We start from the raw sequence: 20,819 nt of genomic DNA on the forward strand, positions 1-20,819 counted from the left end.
GGTGAACGTTCTCCATTACTGAATGGTCCGCCTCGTTTTATCCGCAGGCTTTGACATCTCTCCCAAAGTTCACAAAGAAAAAGCCGTTGTCTAAAGCACCGCACTGCAAAAAAGAACTGCCATTTTTTCGATCAAGACCGGAACTCTTCGTTTGAGAAACGCTTCAAGACTTCAGAGAACGCAACGTCCGCTGCTGCGTTTTGCAATGACTGTGGCGGCAAATTTGAAATGTGCGTACTATTTTCCTTATTTAGGAAGCCTTGAGGCTCGGCATACGCAGCACCCAGCATTTTCTTTGCCTTACTCCCTTGGCGGAATCCATGGAGGGGGAAAAATGCTTAAAGGACTGGTGAAGTGGTTTTGAAAGCGAGTAAATGTTTGTTTTTTTACAACTAGTGTGTTGGATAGGTTATGACTGTAAAAAAAGTTTCCTCATACCTCGCTTGGGGGCTGAGATATTCGTCGATAAAGTTGACCCGAGGAACCGCCCACCACTCGCTACCTTGCCGCCAGAAGAGCGAGAAACCCAGAGGCCGCGACCGGAATTAGCTTCATATTCGGAAGTCGACCAGCGGTGTGCTCCGCCCCTTCGCCGTTTCCCAGCCTTTCTGATCGAGGCTCCGAGTTGGATAGACGTGTAATCTAATTGTTATTTATCTTTCTCTTGTGTCTTCACGTATATCTCTCGCCACAACACAACGCGTTCACTCTGATGCCACCGGGTGTGCGCCATGCCGTCGCACTGTGCTATGTACGGCTTCAAGAACACGGGCGGACGAACTGCTGTCGTGTTTCACAGCTTCCCCAGGGACCCTCCGCTTGCGGCCCAGTGGACGGCAGCGTGCAAGCAAAAAGGCTTTACTCTAACTAAAAACAGCCAGATCTGCTCCGATCATTTTGCCGACAGTGCCTATGAAGGCAGCCTTTCACTAATGCGTGAAAATAACATTCCGGTGAAGCACACAGGCCGGAGACCCGGCGCTGTTCCGACAGCGTACGCTGCGAGAGAGCTTCGCCGCTACCAAGAGCAGCTTTAGAGAAGCGGAGAAAGCGGGAGGTAAGAGGCAAGAAGTTTGTGCCGTTATAGATGATAAAGTCCATTTCATTCCGATAACATTGGCGTACGCGAGACCGTCGCCGGCGCCGGCCGCGGCCAAGCTCTTCCGTAGCAACCAACTCACCAGGGCTTCGAAGCAGCACTTGAAGTAATGTGACGGAGCGTTTTTCAGCTAATGCACGCGAGCTAACCACTGAGTGGCACTCATGAACTGTTAGAGAACTCCGAGCAGAGAAGATCGAGTGGCAGCTTCTGCGCCGCGAGGTTAGGATGGTCGCTGATCGCTTGGATTTCTTTAATTAGCTGTCCGAGGGACGTCGCAACGCGGCGTACGGTGGTGACGCGTTCTTGAAGTTCAGTTAATACTAGGAAGTGCCATTAAATTGCGAGTTTTATTCAGTAGTAAAATGGGCCAAGGTGAGCTGTCAGGCAGCTAGTTCTTTCAATACAAAGCGTACACGATCCCAAATTTTTAATAATGTAGCGGGAGAGAGAGAGAGAGAGAGAGAGAGAGAGAGAGAGAATAACTTTATTTCTGACGAGGCTCAGTCCTAGCGAGTGTCCCTCAGGTGAGGGAGGCGCGTAAGGTAATCCTGAGCCCTAGTGGCGGTCAGGAGCTGTAGCTCGGGCGAGGATCTCCCGGTCACCTGTAGCCAGGTAGTGGGAGTGTTCGCTAAACGGAGCGTGGGTAAAGAGGGGCATTCCCAAATGGCGTGTGGCGTGGTATCTCGAGCGCCACATGTCGACATGCCGACCGATCCGCTTGTCAGCGCCTTATCAGGGTGTTCACCGGCGAGATATGGGAGTACGGGCACGCGTACACAACTATCTGTGGTGGGCTTCGCGGGGAGCAGATTGAGCGAACGTCGCAGCGACGAAGGAAAGAAAACGAAGAGGAGCGTTAGAGAAGGGTGTAGTGGAATACGACACGTGCGGCTACGGCGACATCTTCCTCACTGCCCTTCCCTCACACGTCTCATGCGTCGCGACCAAGGCGCGCCCTCCCCCTGACACTTTATCCAGACGCTCTTCCATTCTTTGCTATCCCAACCACGTGACGTTTGCGAGGGAGGTTCAAACACAACATGGAACATGCTCACTGCTCTTTTAGGCCGGACTAATCCGAACCACGTGACATTTGCGAGGTAGGTTCAAACACGATTTGCAACATGCTGGTCGGCGGCGGCGGCGGCTCACTGCGAGGTAGCAGCGGAGTAGCGCACGTCGCCGTGCGTTCGCTGATCACGCGAACACTTCCTGTGACGCAGCAGAAATGTGCCGTGACCGAGAAGACTGCACCTCGCGCTGCGTATAAATTTCATTCGCGTATGCTCGGCCTATCACGGAAGTACCCATGCCACAATCGCTCGCTCTTTCGCGATTGCCTCACCCTCTGAATATTTGACGCAACGGAAACCGCACTTTTCTGGAGGCTGCTGGTCAACACACCTTATGTATTGAACATGTTCGCGTAATCGGTGGTAACACGGCTACGCTGGCAGAGTTATCGCGGTAGTGGTTATATCATGCTTATTCCTTTTTGTTTTCAACTACGCGCATGATAAGTTAAATCAGACAAGACTCACAGTGCAGACGAAAAAAAAACACCATTTCTCTAACCCGTTGAGCATAGCTGAAAAATTATAGCGTACATGAAACATAAGCGAACATACGAATAATTCGTTGCAACCATTGTGTCTATGATTTGTACAAACTTCAAACTGCTTAGGCATGTTTTCGAGTAATTTATATACTTTGGTATACTGCGCATGTATAATTTCGTAATTGCTCGCAAAATAGATCTTCAGAATTACTAAAGCACAAAGCATCCGCTTCTACATTAGGTATACAAGGACACCATAGCTGTGTGATATACCATTGAAACGGGTAATGGCTCTTGCTGCTTATAACTACCGAAATACATGCGAATGATATTCTGTAATTCGAAAAATTTAAATTTGAAAACACTTCCGAAATTATTTCCCCATGTTATTGACGGGTATCTGCAAATCTGCACCCGCCTTTCCGAACATTATATTAGACCTAATGTGTTCGCTCTCAGTATACGAAAGTAAAACATCGCCAATAACACTCTACTTAAAGAAAAAAGAGAAAGCGGTGGCGTTTATTTTACAATAAATGTGCGACGTCCACGGTCGCCATATTAATTCATTGTGTTGTTATCGTCGGGGCAATTCATGTGATTCATAAGAGCTAATGAATATGCAACGTGCCAGCCTTACCGAAAGGGCGCTACCGGTTCCAGCGTGCAGCAATGCCGCGTATGAGGCTGGTTCCACAGCTTCTCTATATAGGGTATTGCACGCCAGTGTTCCCCTAACCGGCGTGGTTCCCCTGACCCCAATTTATTGAAGCTAGAAGCAGTCACGATGAAGCAACTAATAGTGGCGTACCTGCCATATTGACATGCTGCTCCTGCGCTTTGCGCGGATGTCGACAGCAACCGTCGCCATACCAGACGGCGCAAGGGTTAGCTTTGAACACTGCGCCACATAAGCTTGTTTTATCTGGGTAGGAATAATGTCAATGCGCAAATCACAAACAAGTGTGTTTTGTTCTGTGTCATAGCTTCGTCAGTTAAGGAAAAACACACCACATGTTCACTGCCATTCCATTGTCGCCAAGTGGAAGGGGTGACAAATGCTTTATTCCAAATATACAAAATCCAAACAGTTTAAGCACACAGGGCAAAAGTACAAAAAAATCAACATCTACAAGAGAAAAATCGGGACGGCAATTTTTGAAAGGTAGCACAAAATACTATACTAATAGTATAGTATAGGGTGAGGTTTGAAATGACCAACGCGAGTTTTTCCTAGCACCACCGTTTTTCAACGCACAACACTTAAAAAACACCGAATATCACTTAGTGAGTCCAAGTATTTCCATAGCCAGGGGGCGCATCTTGGCTTTTTGGGCCTTCCCGATTGGCGTCCTTGGGACATTTTGGTTGTAGATGAAGTACCGAGGAATTTTGAATCGCGCCAACTGTAAAGAGGCAAACATGGTGAGAACATTTTTGAGTGGAAAAGAGGAATGACATTCAACAATTTAAATTCACTTCCCCAGGCCATGCTGTTTTCAACAAAACCTCAGAAACTCACGCGGCCTGGTAGTAAAATCTAGTCTACAAAGGGGTCATCATGACGAAACAAGTTTTATTCATTAATATATCTGCGCCGTCTTCATGACAATTATACCATTTATGCTACACAATTCCGAGACATACTGGAGCTATTGAAAAAAAAACATTAAAAGCAGTAAATGATGCCGGCCCTAAACGGCGATTTGTCCAGGACGTGGCGAATTTTCTTTGTGCGACTGGCAGCTGCCACCTTAATCACTGTCAAGAAATATTACTGGGCAATGACAGTGGGTCTTATTTATGCTTCACACTATCGCTTGGAGGGTACGTTTCGGTAAATACCCTGAGAACTACGTTTATAGCATTGGCACATATTAAGTAACTCTTGCCTATAATGCGTCACTGTGGGGCAAAGATCCAAAGAGTTTGAACGCGTTCCGTATTTTTAAGTGGAAAAGTATCTTTTTTCAATTAAACGGAGCTTAAATGGCTTTAAATCTTGAGTTTCGGTATATGGACATCTCTATCAGGTACTTTGTTTCGGTATACCGCGATACAAAAACGAACAAAACTCAGCCCTTAAGTTTTGGTTTCGGGAGAATCGTAATCACCAGCTGTATTTTTTGAACCCCAGTTTAGCTTCAAAATAATCAGACAGATTTTCTTTGACCTTATAACCTCCTCTTCCATACACACAAGGAAAACATCAGTGATCTCCGAAGCGAACGAAAAGTCGAGATGCACCGTGAAAAAGTTTGATTGGTTGTGGGGTTTATTGATTTATTAGCCATAGCTACAGATGGCCTAAAAGGAGCCCCACAGTGACATGCTAGCGATTATTTTGGATGAGCTGGGTATTTTAACTTGTGTCGAATTAACGGCAAACGGACGCTTTCTCTTTTCACCTCTATCTGAAAAGCGACCATTGCGGCCGTGATGAAACCCGCTTCCTTGGGTTAAGAAACACAACGAATCAGCCATTGAGCCACAGCGGCATGTGTGCAAGAGCTGAAAATATGGACTGCTTTTTTCCGGTAAGAAGACTATTGAATGTGACTTAAATTGTGTTATGATTCCGGAACGGTTTTATTTAATTCTATTCTGCGATTCATCTGTATACTGCATGTCCGGCGAAATTGTACACGCGACTTATTTCTGCAATTTTTATTTTTCCATGGGAGCCTTTTATAATTTCTATACGATAATTGCATCATTTGTACAAGTTGTATTATTTATACCATTTGTACAACTTGCATTAGTTTCTTTTTTTCACATCCTAAAGAGCTACTTTTTGCGGTTTTGTTGTTTGTTGTTTTTGTTGTACATTGTTGTTGTTATGTATAACGGCTCGTGGGTATAGTCAAGCTGCAGCTGGCAGCTTATAGCTAAGGAGGCTGTCTAACGGTTGATCTGGAGAATAAATTAATTGAAAATAAGATGTTCGTTAGTCCGAATTGCTATTGCTCCTACTCAAGAGCTCGGGGCATCAACTGAAATGCTGGAGCGATTTGTTGAGCTAAATGTTTACTCGAGAACAGTTCAGGCTGTATAATTTTGTCGCGTGTATTCTTTTTCATTCGCTGATAAATTAGCATCCGTAAAGAACTCCTCCGTGCATGTGCTCACATTGTTAACTTTCTGAAAAATAAAAGAAATATCTGCAGCCACGACTCGGAACAACATAAATAATCATGCACGTGGCGGTTGTTGACCGCAGAACAGCAGTTCTGCTACAACTGCCGAAACTCGACCCCTTACCTTTGTGGATTTATACACAAGTGAGTGACAAGTGATCTAAAGTGCTACTGATCTATGGGGCTACGAGTACGCGATATTTTGAGTTCGGAGCAATATCGTTAAGTGCAAATGATTGGGAGCGCCACCGCCGGAGTGTGTTCTGATAGGATGACCAAAGTATGGCCAAATGTATTCCTGATACTTCAACCAAGTGAATGAGGATATTATTTGACGCCTCGGCACTAGGCATCAACAATATCTGTGACGTCTGTGCACTCTAAAATTGGTCACGCGTAGTAACGCGTGAAACATGCCGCTTGGCGTCACAATCTCCTTTTTGAGTGCCACTTGACTCAAAGTGCGAGTTGTTTTCTTCGCGCCAAGCGTGAAGCGGGTCGAGAGCACCCACATTCGCTTTCTTTTACGCGAATGTGGGTGTTGTCGACTGTTTCATGGCTCCATTCTATGCGTTTGAACCGGAAAAACCACGCTTAAGAAAACCCCGCGCCTGGGATCGAGCCTCTGTTCTTCACGCATATACATACCGGGATTTATATACCCAATGGTGCCGTGCGACGGTTTTCTGCATGCGGGTATGACTCACGCATCCCCGGTTTGTTTTTTCTTTTTTTAACGCGACGGCATTGAAAGGTGGCGCTCGCTTCATTGGTTTTGCCGGGAAAACGGAGTTAGAGCCGGTGGAGGCATCGGCCGAAGCAGGCGCTTTGTACGTCGTGTCGGCCTGCCATTAAAGTGTGTGGTGTGCGGAGGGCTCGCTTTCTTGTGGTAAAGAGTGGGGAAGAAGGAACAACGTGACGAGTAACTTGACATCGAGTGTCGCGTGTGGTGTGCCGTGCGGTAGGTGCGAGTACACCGAGTTTCGACTGCCGGGAATTCTCGGGGGACACGGCGAACTACACTTTCCTTTCCGGGTGCCGTTGTTACATCGGGGAGTGCGCTGTCATCCATGGTCGCTTGGAATATCTAGGTAAGAAAATATTTCCTGACGTTGTTGCTCATTATGTATTTTGGAAATATTTTGGAAATAAAGACGTTTTGAGAGTATTGTGTACGTCTTCCTATTGACCTCGGAATGTCGCATTATAGCCAGGCCTAGGTCTCTTTGACACCGGTAATGCGGTCGGCTGGGAAGGATGACAAGAAAGGAGGAAGAGCTGCGTTTCTAGATGTTGTGGATGTGAGTCATTTCTTTCGTTTTCCTTCGTGTTTCCGCCAGTGTCGGTTTCTCGCGCTAGGCATCTTTGGCTCGCTGGTGGTAAATTTCGCGGCCGCGCTCGTGGTTCTCGTCGGTGGCTGTTCTCGGGTGAAGAGGCGTGACACCGCTGATGAAAGAGCCGCCTGCTCTCTCAGTACTCCGCACGGCACCCAGAAAACGACAAAAATGTTGTATACCGCCATTCACACCGTCGACGTGCACATTACGAAGCGTTGAAAATTACGTCTCATTCCACAGAAACGGGCGCGTTTATGCTGCGATATCGCGGCAGCAGTTCGTGCGTTGTTTGACAGTTCGAACGCACATGCACGGTGTCCCAGCTATAATGCACCGAGATTTTTTAAAAGAGCACCGGCTTAACGCGAAGACAACCTAGTGCAGAATGTTTCCAGTACAATGGAGCAGTGGGCAGTAATTTATTTGTAATTAAATTCAATTCTGCAATTGTAATTATTTTATAACTTGAGAAGTACTGTCCCAGTCATTAAAGTATCAATGGGTGACTTGTAGGTGCCCACGAGAGGCTGCGGTATTTTAAGCGACGTGCTTATTGCGTGCTTATTTATTCTGACGGATAATGAAAGCCCTGGAAATACAAAAAATACGACGTGACTGCGCTTCAGCCCGCGTCATAAATCAGTGCCCTCGAGCAGGCTCCCTCTGAGTTAGAATGCAATGAAGGAGAGAAATAAAGAAAAAATCGCGACCTTGTTTGTGCCTTATGTGCCACATGCGCCCCGCGGAACTTCCTGTTGCTGCTGCTACCATGTACGCCACTGTCAAGGTGACGCGGTGCCTCTTTGGGCGTGTGGGAGGCAAAGCAGTTGCTTTCAATCAGTTTATGTGAGGGCAGTGGTTTTTGTCGTGGCTAGACAGCAGTCACGTGGTATTTTTCATGTTTTTCAGGGTTTTTTTATCCTTCAGAATAAATCAGTACACAATTTGTACATCACGAAAAATACTACAGTTAGATGTTCCTCGTGGACACCTACAAGTGCCTCACTGAAAATTTAATGATTCAGACAGTACTTCTTAAGTTCGAAATTTAATTCCAATTAGCTAATTAAATATCATTCAAGAAAAATTACTGGACGCAGCTTCACTGTACTGGAAACATTATGCACTAGGTTTTCTTCGAGTTAGCCATTGCTCTTTTTAAACATTTTGGCGAATCACAGCAGGGACACCGTGTAAAACTATTATACTGAAGCCACGCTTTTTATCTTTTCCATGTTTCACCGGTGGACATCGTTTGCGGTTGCAATGTATGAGGCGGCTACAAGGAGCTGGTATTCTGCAGAACCAAGGGAAAACAGGAAGTTGCAATTGGACATGTCACTTCAAGTCCTTGGTGCTGGGTTCGTGGATATTACATAGATGAAGTTACGTATCCGCCTTCCTTCGGGCAGTTGCTAGGATTTCTTCAGGTAGTAATTATATGTGATCGAATCACACGGGCACTCAAAATGGTAGGCGATTTGTTGATGTAACTACACGTCGTTTAAGTTAACGTCAAAACAATGTTCACGTGCTTTTAAAGCGGCATGAAGAATTCGCTTGGAGCCCATTGTGCACTTTCTGTCTTTATTTCTCGGATTTCTCTGTATTGAAGCATTCTTCTAAGTTATTGTGAATAGCAAAGTTCCACTCAAATTTAAAATTTCTTTAAATATCTTGTTCTGCGTTGTACCTCAGCTTTGATTCAAAATCTCGACGTTCGCAGCAATCCTGACAGACGTTTTCACTTTATTTTCTTATATGTACGTATAGGTAATGACGCTGAAAGGATGCACGCAGCACAAGCTTGATTGTATGGGATTAGCTTGGTACACTTGTTCAATATGCTTTAATAACGTTTGTTTTCTTCTGCCTTCAATGGCGCTTAGTCTTTATAACAACCGTCGTTCAAGGCAATCCTAACCCCCTTTATTCTGCTTACACTACTAAGATTGGGACCGTGTATAACGAAGAAACAACGCCGATATAGCAATGCGAGTCTTTTCGATCCGGGTCTGGCGACCTTCTTAACGCTTAGTGAAGTTGGAAAATAGGATTTGTATTTACCTGATGCAGCATTCTCCTGCTGTGTATAACACGCCTTTCTGACCATCAAAAATGATTTAAAAAGAAAGCTAAAAGGGGATAACGTTTTCTCTGCGTATTTATGAGTTTGTTCCAAGCTATACACACAATAAATACTGTACGGCAACTATTCTGTTCTTTCAGTTTCATTTTAAATGATTCCACGCGGTCAGAGTGGCGTCTTATGCACGGCTGGAGAATGCCGCATCAGGTAAATAAAAATATTTCTTTTGCCTTCACTGAGCGTTAAGGAGGCCGCCAGTCATGGTTGGCAAGCGTGAGCGCTCAGCTTGATAGTTCACCACGCCTGAAACAAGCGTGAAAAAGTATATTTTACTCACGCCTTGCAAGCGTTACACACCCCGCGAATCATGCTTAGGAAGCGTGATTTTTCAGCGTGAAAGCACATCACGCTTGGAAAAAGCGGACGAAAAATCGCAGACACTTACGCTTGCTACGCGTTAAGAAATTTAGAGTGTACTGAATGGTCAGGTTCGAAATGTTAGTTACAATCGATGTCCACGTGGCAAATATGGCCCAGTTCTCCGATGTTCTTTCACCCGTGAGGACCCGACATTGAATGGGAACGGCAGGAGGCCATTCATCGCAATACCATCTCCGAAAATGCTCGAAGTTAATGCTTTGGCGATAGCTTCCGAAGCACCTTTGAATTAACACACAAAATTATGGACAGATGCTGACTATTCAGCGATAAGTTCGAAATTAGCGATTGCAAGTATAGATACACGCTACCGCATAAATTCTTTTTTATCCATGAAGAAAAGTTGGATTAGAGTAGCACTTCCACACAGTCAGTTTTTAATAACAAACACTGAATGCTTCTTTGAAATCTCTCACAGTCTAGATGTGCACGCTTACTGCTAACAAACAAGACCATTAAGGAGGCTTACCTTGTCCTTGCAGTACTTCTTGAGTTGGTCGTCAGTGACCTTCGCTTCCGCTTTGAGGACAACCCATGCGCACAGCTCCTCGCCCATTCTTTGGTCTGGCACTCCGATCACCTTCACAATAGAAAAGCGCTTTATTAGCAATGACAAGCACTTAAACAGGTCGCATTTTTGTTTGCACCCTACCTTCAAAACAGAAAATACGAAACCACCGAATTCCCATCAGCTCTCTTACCGACATTTAGAGGCAAAAGTCGTATACCATGCTATGTGGACAAGTATATGGCCAGCTGCCGATCACAATAACATTACCTGCCCCGCGGCGAAGGAGAAGATAATTCGGGCAGAATAGGTGACAGATCTAGGAACTTTTTTATCTGAGATGCTAACAATCATGGATTGTTACATGACGAGAAGCACACAGTTTTTGGCTCATATGAATGGCACCGTAGAGCCAGATGTAGGAGCTTACCGCTACTTGCAGCAAGACAGACTTGAAGAGGCCCAACTCCGTGTTTGTGTAGTAGCCGAGTGCTCCAAGCTCAAACATAAGCGAAGCGCTCACGGGCCGCCCCTTTAGACAGCACAGAAACATCTCCTTGCCGAGCTTTCAATGCAGTGATAAGAGTTACCATGGCGGTAAGAGCACGCCAGACATCCACAAACATTTTATTCTGATCAATGAAGCCCTAAGTGCGACAAATGTTTTGGAAATGCTCCTGAAGATTTAGAAGCATGGCATAACCACATGAAAAGAAAAATGCGTTCTTTTACTGGCAAAACGACAAATACCCAGTACGATCAATTACAGCAGAGCGAGCAGAACCGCCTCAAGAGACTACTAGCTGCGCCTAGTGTAGTTGAGTACTGCTGTACTGCAAATTTGCAAAATAAGATCCGCACTCCCAAAGTCAAGGTTTCTAGCAGAACGGAACACATATTTCGACTCCCAAACGACAGTTTCTAGCGATTTCCACACTTGTTTTTATTTAGGCACCGGTAAATTAAAAAGGGCAAGAAAAGGACCTAAAAAAGTTTGCAGGCCCATAAGAGTTTTGTGGATTCCAACAAAACAGTAAAAAAACGCCGTCTTTGAAAATACGCGCGGGCAGACTTGCGCTAATATTTGAATGAATACTTATTAGGAAAGAGACAGGTATATTGGTTAGTACTTTTGGGTGTCTTTCTCAATTATACTGTTGTGCATAGGGTAAAAATTACAAAACAAATCGCACAGGTGTGAATAATTAATACCATTTCAATAGGCCGTGCTATTTTTCTTAAGGGCAACTGCTGCACTCTTGCCTTCAGGGACTCACTGAGCTGTTCTCTTCTCTATTGCAGAATAATTTCAAAGCGAAGCTTTCGTGTCCTCACTGATGCCGTTGTACGCCGATACGCCCGACAGGACAGCCCAATTTATCTGACCATGATGATGAATTATCGCCAGTGGAATGAAAGAAAACAACCTGGCCGGAATCGATCATTTGACCCTCGCGTTATGAAGCCGGTACCTATCCGAATGTTCGATTCCGACATTACGGCGGACGTTACAAACCAATACCTTCCCCATCCAACCCACCTCTACCTTACCCCTCCCCCCCTCAAAAAACATCCTATGTCACAATCTCCCGAGCCTGGCACCCTTTGCCATATAGTACGCGAGCGCCATCGCACTCCTACCTTGCCTCCACTTGCCAACCCCACCTTTAAGTGGTGGAGGGCTTCCGTGGACAGCCGACACCCGGACACCCAGCTCAACCTGATGGCCCGGGCAAAGACAGGTGGGAGACTAGGGATGACTTTCATGGGGCAAAGCTCATACATCAGCCTCTGCTCAATAATAAAAAGATAGTTCTCTCTGTGTTGCTTTGTCTCTGTCTTGAAGCCGTTTGAAAAACTCGGGCAACAACAAAAGAATCCGTCATGAGAGCAATGGCGTTGCTCAGCGTGCCGTAAGGCGCTTAGCCACAAGTAGATAGGCCTAAATTCAATTTTGAGGTATAGGGCAATAGGCCTTACGTCTTATATTGTGGTTTAACACCTTAAGCCCGAACCCACTCAAAAATTGCTCACTGAACGGAAGCAGCCGGGATAAATCCGCGCAGTGCACCCCAACCCCAAACGTTTCCCCTGCAGAATGCGCACCCGAAGTTGCTTTGGGTATCCCAGAAAAGTGGTGCATACCACAGGGGCAGCCCCTACACGCTGTGTGCGATTGGCCAACCAAACAATCCATACCGAGACGGCTTCGCGTTCAATCATTTATGGAGGGGTGCATAATATTTTATTAGAGTTTCAGGACATTTTGCCAATCTTGGCAATAAGTTTTTAGGTTTGGAAACTTCTTAAGTAGGATTAAATAGTTTGGCAGGGGGGCTTTTTTAAGCTATCATTCTTTGACAGTGGCTTGGTACCCCCAATACGCCTCCAAACCGGTGGTAGAGAATGACGTGAGCTACCAGGGAATACTGAATACCGGAAAGGAGGAAGAGATTGCGTTGAAAAAACGAGGTCAACCGCCCGCTTGTGGGCGGGCCCCACGAAAAAAAAACTCCCAAGCATTTCCCCGAGGGTGAACATGGTTAGGTGCGAATGCACGGGGTGATGCTATGAGGGGGAGTAAAGTTAAAATCCGTTGGCATTCGCCCGTGAGCGCGCGCGAACCGACCCACGGCGGTCTGGCAGTTTATCGCTGCATATATAGGGGGGTACGCCGCGCCGAGCGCGCCGAGCCAGGTGGCTGAGAGAGGAGGCGAGTGCAAGGGGAGAGGGACAGCGGTGCACGGCAGCTGCAGCCAAGCGAGGGGGAGAGGAGAGAGTGTGACGTCACGGTGGAGAGAGAGGCGCGCGGCAGCTGCTGGGGAGAGGAGGCGCGCTGTGACGTCATACCATGACGTCACGGCGCGAGGAGCGGTGCGGGGAGCGGCGCGCACCCGCGCAGCCACGGCGAGGAGGCGGAGCGAGCGCGGTCACATGGTGAAGTGACGTCACCGCGCCGTTGCTACCGACGCTCCTCTCCGCTCCACGCCGTTGCTAGGGAGAGGAGGACTGCGGATGCCGCCGCCGCCGTCGCCGGCGGTGGAAGGTTTGGGGTCGCTTATAAAGTGCATTCGCACTTAAAAGTATGGTGGATGAAGGACAAAGCACAACATATCGAAGAGCCTGAATAGCAGTTCGATAGCTGAAGCTGGTGGTGCGCTTGGTATGCAAGTGCGAACGTCATCCATCCACTGTACCCGTGATAGTGTGCCCGTAAGTCGCGAGCTGTCGCCAGGTTGTCTGGGCCCGACCCGTATCAACGGGCCACCGTTCACGCCACAGCTTCAGGAGCCAAAACTCTGTGCCGGGTAGCTTGGTTTTTATTCTCTCTTGCCGGGGCGGTCACTTCTTCCTGCAGTCCAGCAATTGCAGCTACTCTGTCATGTATCTCTTCCTAAACAACCCGTTCCGGAAAATTCAGGCCGGTGCAAGTTCTTTGTGCCGCCCACTGTTCCCTGCAGTAACGGTAGCGGCGCTAAAGCGCTCTGTCGCCCTTTCGTCAAGACCCGGAACGGCACCCTGCTGCCGCCGGGAATCGACACTATGACAAGGCGAAAGCATTTCGTGACCTCCCGACAATTCAACTACCCGTGTACACTCTCTGCGTTTGCCTCTCACATGCGTCGATCTTGTCAATTGCATCCCGCCTGCATCACTAACATGATATCGCTGGACAAAAACAAGAGAGCATTGCTTTCGCTTAGTTCATTGCTTTTGTAAAGCCAATAGTAGCGTCATCGTCAAGTATCTCTTGAAATAGCAAGAAAGCAGAGAAGACACACACGACAGCGTTAACTCGCAACTGTTTGTATTACGCTTAAACACAGATATTTATTACGCAAAACGCATACACGTATATATTTGTGTTTATGCGTAAGAAAAACAGTTGCGAGTTTGAGCAGTCGAGTGTGTCTTCTATTGTTTTGTCCTGTTTCAAGCGCTACTTAACGATGTATCAACACCAACTAGCCTAACTGTCGGTTTTACTACTTAATAGTAGCGTACCTCCTACCGCTTCCCCACCATGCCCATACCTCAGTTTGAAACCGCTCACCTAAGTCAAGCGGGTACAATGTGAACCGCTCACCTGGCAGCAGCCAACTATGTGTACAGTGGCAAACATGGCACTGTACACATAGTTGGCTGCTGCCAGGTGAGCGTGCAGTTTAGCGTGCAGTGCACTCTTTTTTTTTTCGTTTTCTGAGGTACACGATAGAACCTTTGTTTACATATCTTTATATTTCTGTAACCTTTAAAACACGATAGTTTTTGGTGAGCTATTTGAACTCAGAAAGTTTGGCCTGTCTTTTTGTCTGTCTGTCTGTCTGTCTGTCTGTCTGTCTGTCTGTCTGTCTGTCTGTCTGTCTGTCTGTCTGTCTGTCTGTCTGTCTGCCAGTCTGTCTGTCTGTCACCCGGCCGAGGTGAAGGAGTAATTGCCTAATATATTTGTATTCCCACAGCGAAATCTAAGCGTCTTAGTCCGGTCACGACCTTCATACTTGTAAACATTGTTGAACAAGAGCAAAACATTGCCCAAATATCTGGAATAATATCGATATATAATTGATGTTCGCAGTGTTCCCGTATTAAAAATGTATGAAAACTTGATTTTTGCGATAGCAAATGAAATACTACACCTACTGCAGAAAAAAACATTCACTCGGTCGCCTGCTGTCGCAAGCGCTACTACCGATTCTGGCGGACTTTCAAGAAAGCGAATGGGAACACTAATGACAGATTCCACTAGATAGGTTGCACGTTCCGCTTGGAGCCCGCATGGAGTAGGGAAGCGTGGTTCTATATACGTTGTGGTAGGCGCCTCGATTCACCACGTCCCCGCCTTACGGCAGCACTGGCATCGAGGCACCCGGCATGGACCAGTGGAATTCGGTAAATTAAAAAAAAACCTCCAGCAAACGTCTTGCGTATTTATCTTGGGAGAACGAAAGGGCAGTTGAAAAGCGGAAGAGGTGAGACGGAAAGAGAAGGGAGGCATTTACTTGGCAGAAGCGCCAGACAACTATCATCTTTCGTCAACATTTGCACGAAAGTAGCAGATAGCCGGCCAATGTTTTTTTTTTTTTGCACTCTCCAAATACCCGGAATTCGGCTTTCGGGCATGTTGTGTAGCACATTAGGGGTTAATTAGCTCCCTTTCCGATCACTGAGAGCCCGTAGCTTCAATTCCTGTCCCTTGGGCGTTGTTTATAACTAGATGATGCCGTTGGCATGTTCTTGGTTTCGCGGAGACGCTAGTTACTTTACCATATCAATGCAGAATTCATCAATATGTTGTCTTGGTTGGACGGGCTGGACAACATTCTGATACAAGAGCACAAGTTTGGCAAAGGGAATGAGGAAGAATGAGGTCCGGCTGTTGAGCACAGAGCTTTTTGGGAAGCAAGCGTAAATGTAGTTCTATCGAATAATTGCCGGAGGCTTTGACAAAGAGCAAATCAGTGACACAGAACCATAATGTAGCCGATGATAATGGTTGCCCGTACTAAATATGAGCGAACGTTTCAGAAACCGAAATATTCTATAGGTTAGCAGGCGCTCGGAATTCTATGAAGAGTATGAAAATATGTCTCAGTATCGGTACAACCACTGACCATAGGTCTTGACAGTAAAGTTGGAAGGCCAACATGGACGCGTTTTTTATCTTTTTTTCTAGAGCGCTTCCCAGTTTTCTGCATCTGTAACTGGTGCCACCAACTGTAAGTCTTCCTGTAAGGCCGCATTTGCATTCCTATTCACAACTGGAAATCTCCAGCTGAAGGGTCGTCTGAAAAGGTTGGAAATTACTGTTCACTCAGTACATACCTTCTATTCGCCGTAGACCGCTGAGATTTTAGTTGGGCATGAACCATAACTGCGTAAACGTCCAGAACATCCCGAGATGTCGCCTACAACATGTTACAGGCTACCGATACAGTTCAAGGGGACTGTGTTTTGGGCGATTGGGTAGAAGTTTACCAATAACTATGAGCGGTTACAGGCACGGCACAAACGAACTTTATTGTTTCTCTCCCCATAACCCTTTCTTCGCCATTTAAGCCCCTTCTTTGCTTCCTTATACAGTCAACTAAACTTGTGTACGCTGTTGACCAGGATCAAACCTTAATTATTTGATGCGATAGCTGCGGGGAATACCAAATTCTGTAGCTTATGAACATGCAGTGTGCTGCGAGCTGAAAGCAGCTATACCAAATTTTGCTGTACCCGACCTTAAATGTGCAAGAAGTCTGACTGTTCCGAAGAAGCAAGAGCAGTCCTTTCTGTTTTTAAAGACGATGGTCTTTCTTGGGCTACTTAAACGCAGCAATTTAGGTCTGTTTTTGTGTGTGTCTGTCTGCCTGCCGGTGACTCGACTAAGCCACCCGGCCAAAGTGAAATACACTGCGCAATAGTATTATACGGGCACACCCAAACCTAAACGTCTACTTTTGGTGTTACTGTACATACTTTTCAACATTGTTGAACAAAAACACGAGATTGTGCAGATTTAATGCCGGAAATCAATACATGAGTAATATTTGCCGTGTTCGTTTATTAAAAACTTCACGAATGCTTAGTTTTTGCGATAGCAAACAAAATACTCCTTCAATTGCACAAAATGGTCGCCTGCTGTTACCTGCGCCACCTGGCGGCATTGAAAAATATGTAGCGGAACACCGACGAAGGCTTCCATCACATAGGTTCCACGTTCGCCTTCGAACGCTCGTGGAGTAGGTTAACCTGATTCTGTAAACGTTGTAGCAGTTCCTTGATTCACGCGCGTCTCCGCCGCATGTCAGCGCTGGCATCGAGGCACCCGATTTGGAGCAGTGGAACGAGGTAAATTTAAAATGACTTGAGCAAACGTCTAGAGCGCTGTCTTGGGAGGAACGAGATGGGACAGGAAAAGCATGAGAGGGACAGCCAAGGGAGGCATTTGCATGCCTGGGGTACCAGTCGACTATCGTCTTTCGGAGACATTTGCAACAAAAGGAGTACATACGCGGCCTATTTTTTTTAAATGCAGAGCATTTCTTTAACTCACGATGTCACCCGTTCTAGTTGTCCATCGTCGTCCGCCCCCTCCCCCTACACTATATAAAAAAATACTTACCGGCGCCTGGTTTCGATCCCACGACCCGGCGGGCGGAACGCAAGGTACATGGTGCTCTACCCACTGCGCCACAAAGCCGACACAGAATGCAGAGCTACGAACGCGCCTTATATCATTGACTCATTCAAACTACGTCAAGAAGCTGCTGATACAACGGATTCACTACCTGTGGGCGGAACGCGAGGTACATGGTGCTCTTCCCACTGCGCTACAATAATCATACCCACCTGCTAATAAATGATGTCACGTGACCACGTAAATACGTCTCCTCATTTAATTACAATACAACAACCAACAGCAACAAGTGCAACAACCTTAACGTAACGCAAATTACTTAACGCCGTGCGCACCCGGAAATGCTCTGCATTTGATCGTGCCCCTCGCGAGGGGGATGTATAGTTTCCTGCCGCAGCAAGAACCAGGCGGCCTCCTGCGCAGTTTGTGGCGCATACCCACTCGGGGGATTGGCCAGGATCTTTTTGGTCTCCGCACGGCACACTCCAATAGAGAGTGCAATCAAAGGGCATACTGGAGCCTCCCTGTTTTAAAAGCTGCTTAACACTGCAGCATTTCTTTGAATAGTATACATTACAACAGTTTTATAGGTGACAATTAGTTTAAATGTCCACTTATAGAAAGGCATGCGCTCACGAGACTTTCTTGTACGGTTGGGTGGGTATTGAGTACTTCTTCCACCTCTCCTGGGAAGATGTTTTCTCCACCACGAATTACAACATCTTTGATCCGGCTCACAATTGCCACGTATCCATCTTCGTCCATAACCCCAACGTCCCTGTGCATGAAGAGATGAAGGTGCATTATTAACGAGGTAACATGCAGCCACAGAAAATTGCGTGACTGCCACACGAAACTGTTCCAGCTTATACGACTATTCTTGAATAAAAAAGGATTACTTAAGACCATCAATAATTTCATTACCCTCTTATGATTTCGGCGCTGAGAATTTTTTGCTTGCATGATTTCACAGTAATACAATGCAATCTCCCTTCTAATAATAACACCAAAACACATCCACCGATCTTCAAACAAAGCTTTCTTCCAAATGATAATAGGATGGCTAAACAACCACAAACTTCATTAATCTTCCACTGCTGAATACACTCCTCCTACAAACTAAAACCTTTGTACTGCTAAGAGATAGGCTAGCCTAACTCGTCATGATGAACATCAGAAAATCTAAAGCAAGAAAAAAGAATCTAAAAAGAAAGTAAGATTGAAGTAAAGGTAATAGCTGTTGTAACACAATACAAGTGCTTTAGCAAGTGTCAGCGCACCTTTTCACAAGATTTCTGCAAAAAAGGTTTCTTTCTCATAGCAAATCTAGTTTATCACAAGTGCAAAAGAATCCTGAATGTACAATTTCTGAAACGTCCCCATTTACTGTGTTATATTCCTCAGCCATAACACGTATAGCAGTTTGCTTCGCGACTGCTGAAAAGTCGTGGATTACTGTGCTCGAAAGCAATATTTAAAGGGACCCTGCAACACTCTTTGAGCAGTGCAAGTAAACCTAAGCGACGTTTAGATTACACTGCCAGGAATATCTGAGCCAAATATTACACGTGCACGTGAAGCGGTGAGCGCGCAAATCGATGTGAAAGACGCGGAAAAACCAACCGCTCTCTCTTCAGTTTTCCTCCTTATGCAACCCCTGGCATGGCCTAAGGGACGTCACATAGGCCATGGCTGCCCGATCGGCGGTCACTGGTCAACTTCGCGGCTAGATTCTCCCATTTCCGTCGTCGTCATCGCTGTGTACGAACCTCTTCTATGCCTGAACCTGTAGGCACAGTTTTGTCATTTCTTTTGTGTTTTGAGTGCGCGTGAAGTTTGAAGGATGAACTCAATACTTCCCTTTCAACGGGACCACTCGACTAAAACCGTTTATTGCTTCAAAAACGCCCTACCAGCACGAGCGCGCACTTGCGAGCAGGCACCCATGCCTGCTTTTTTGTGGCAACAGACCGGAAATAGGCACCTCCGCGTTGCGGAGGAAAGGAGAAAACTACACGGCATGTGATATATCGAAGGCCGCCGAAGAGAACGCCGCGAGCCGCCCCCCTCTCCGGGAGAGAGAGCGCGCAGCTTTCGTCGCGTTGCCCGCGGTCGAGTTGAGAGGGAACGATTATGCGCGATTTCTCATCGCGCGTAGTTTCGTAATTGTGAACGGATTTTCATAATTCTTGCGGGAGGAGATTTCTGGGACAATATACTTTATCCCAAAATACATTACTAGTAGCCGATGGCAAGTGTTGCAGGGTCCCTTTAAGCTTTGCTTCTTCGTGATAATTGCAACTTAAGGAGACAGGAAGAGCATCAAATTGTTTATGCTCATGAATCACGGGATGAGGTAATGGGGCCATGAATGCGAATGGTTCTTGAAAATGCCTCCTTTTTTATGGTAACAGTGATAACAGTTTTACCTAAAATCTAAATTAAATATTGAAATAAATGAAGCAGTGCCTACTGCCCAATTACGTGATATCTGAATGAGGAAAGACAATTTTGTCTATGCTATAGGTGGCGGATACAAAAGCCACAGCCTAAAAGCATTGACTGGCTCTTGTAATGACCTCTAGTTCCAATTCATCGTGTTAATTAATTGTCAACGTGCACTTAACCGAATAGGGGCACGGTTTTTTTTTTTGCTAAAAGTTAATCTTCCCCACTTCTGCCCAAGGTTTTTTTATTTTTTATTTTCTTTGAGGTTTAAAGCACATTATCACCCAAGGAGGGCGAAAAGCTAAACCTTGATGACGTCCCTACCAACAAAGTTTTTGCACTTGAGCCGGGAGCGGCACGAAGCTCAGAATTAAACGAAAAAAAATCTCACGTACAAATAATCTATCATCTTATGCTGAAAAGAAATAACACAACATGCATCACTTCCAAATGGGAGAAGGAAAGCGAACAACAACATACATACAGTAATAATGACCTATAGTTTAACCAAAAAACCGTTTCTCCGCACAAAAAAAATGTAAAGTGAACCTTGCTTGTAGTGGAAAAAAACATAATGAAAATAAAATAAATAAACAGACTAAATTAAAGTAAGTTACACCAAACCCCGTTATTCTCGGATAATTATAAAATCCATTAGTACAATTAAAAATGATAAAAAGAGACAGAGAGAGAGAGAGAGAGAGAGAGAGAGAGGGCGAAAGAGAGAGAGAGAAAGCTCTTTATTAGAAGTAAGCAGAGAGGTCTGCAGGCATGTATTTTCCTACATGCTACTTTGCGGGGATGGGGTGAAGCGAATAAAGGCCCTAAAGGAAGCAGGGTAAAAGACAGGGCAAATAAGAATAGGTAAAAACTAATGTAACGTGGAGTGTTCCGGGGGTAACGTAAAAGGCCAGGTGGTATTAGAAACAAAAATAACTAAGAATGCTCGAACAAAATGGTTTTTGAGTAGCTCTTCTTTTCAATTTTGACTCTCTGATATACAGTTCATTCTGGTGAATATTTTAAAACCCTATTGCCTGATATTGCTTCAAGCGGTTGCCATAATCCGTTTCAAT

General features: G+C 45.8%; 1 protein-coding gene across 10 annotated transcripts in view; it reads right to left on the bottom strand.

The window, feature by feature from the left end:
* Positions 1 to 3,631: 3,631 nt before the first annotated feature.
* The window catches only part of LOC144172621 (medium-chain acyl-CoA ligase ACSF2, mitochondrial-like), a 123,295-nt gene continuing 106,107 nt past the window's right edge, over positions 3,632 to 20,819 (bottom strand). For 6 of the 10 annotated variants that reach the window (XM_077701270.1, XM_077701271.1, XM_077701268.1 and 3 more), the window contains 3 exons: positions 17,932 to 18,073; positions 10,131 to 10,241; positions 3,663 to 4,066 (listed from right to left, as the gene is read on the bottom strand). In XM_077701270.1, coding sequence (XP_077557396.1) covers positions 3,941 to 4,066; positions 10,131 to 10,241; positions 17,932 to 18,073 — 379 coding nt within the window. In that variant the 3' untranslated portion in view covers positions 3,663 to 3,940. Of the gene's footprint in view, positions 4,067 to 10,130; positions 10,242 to 17,931; positions 18,074 to 20,819 lie in introns of all 10 variants that reach the window. The other 4 variants (XM_077701275.1, XM_077701266.1, XM_077701274.1 and 1 more) reach the window with 3 other exon arrangements.

Source organism: Haemaphysalis longicornis, unplaced genomic scaffold (assembly GCF_048455015.1).
Source record: "Haemaphysalis longicornis isolate Haplotype H1 unplaced genomic scaffold, Haemaphysalis longicornis Haplotype H1 scaffold_249, whole genome shotgun sequence".
In the NCBI taxonomy this organism is placed as follows: domain Eukaryota; kingdom Metazoa; phylum Arthropoda; class Arachnida; order Ixodida; family Ixodidae; genus Haemaphysalis; species Haemaphysalis longicornis.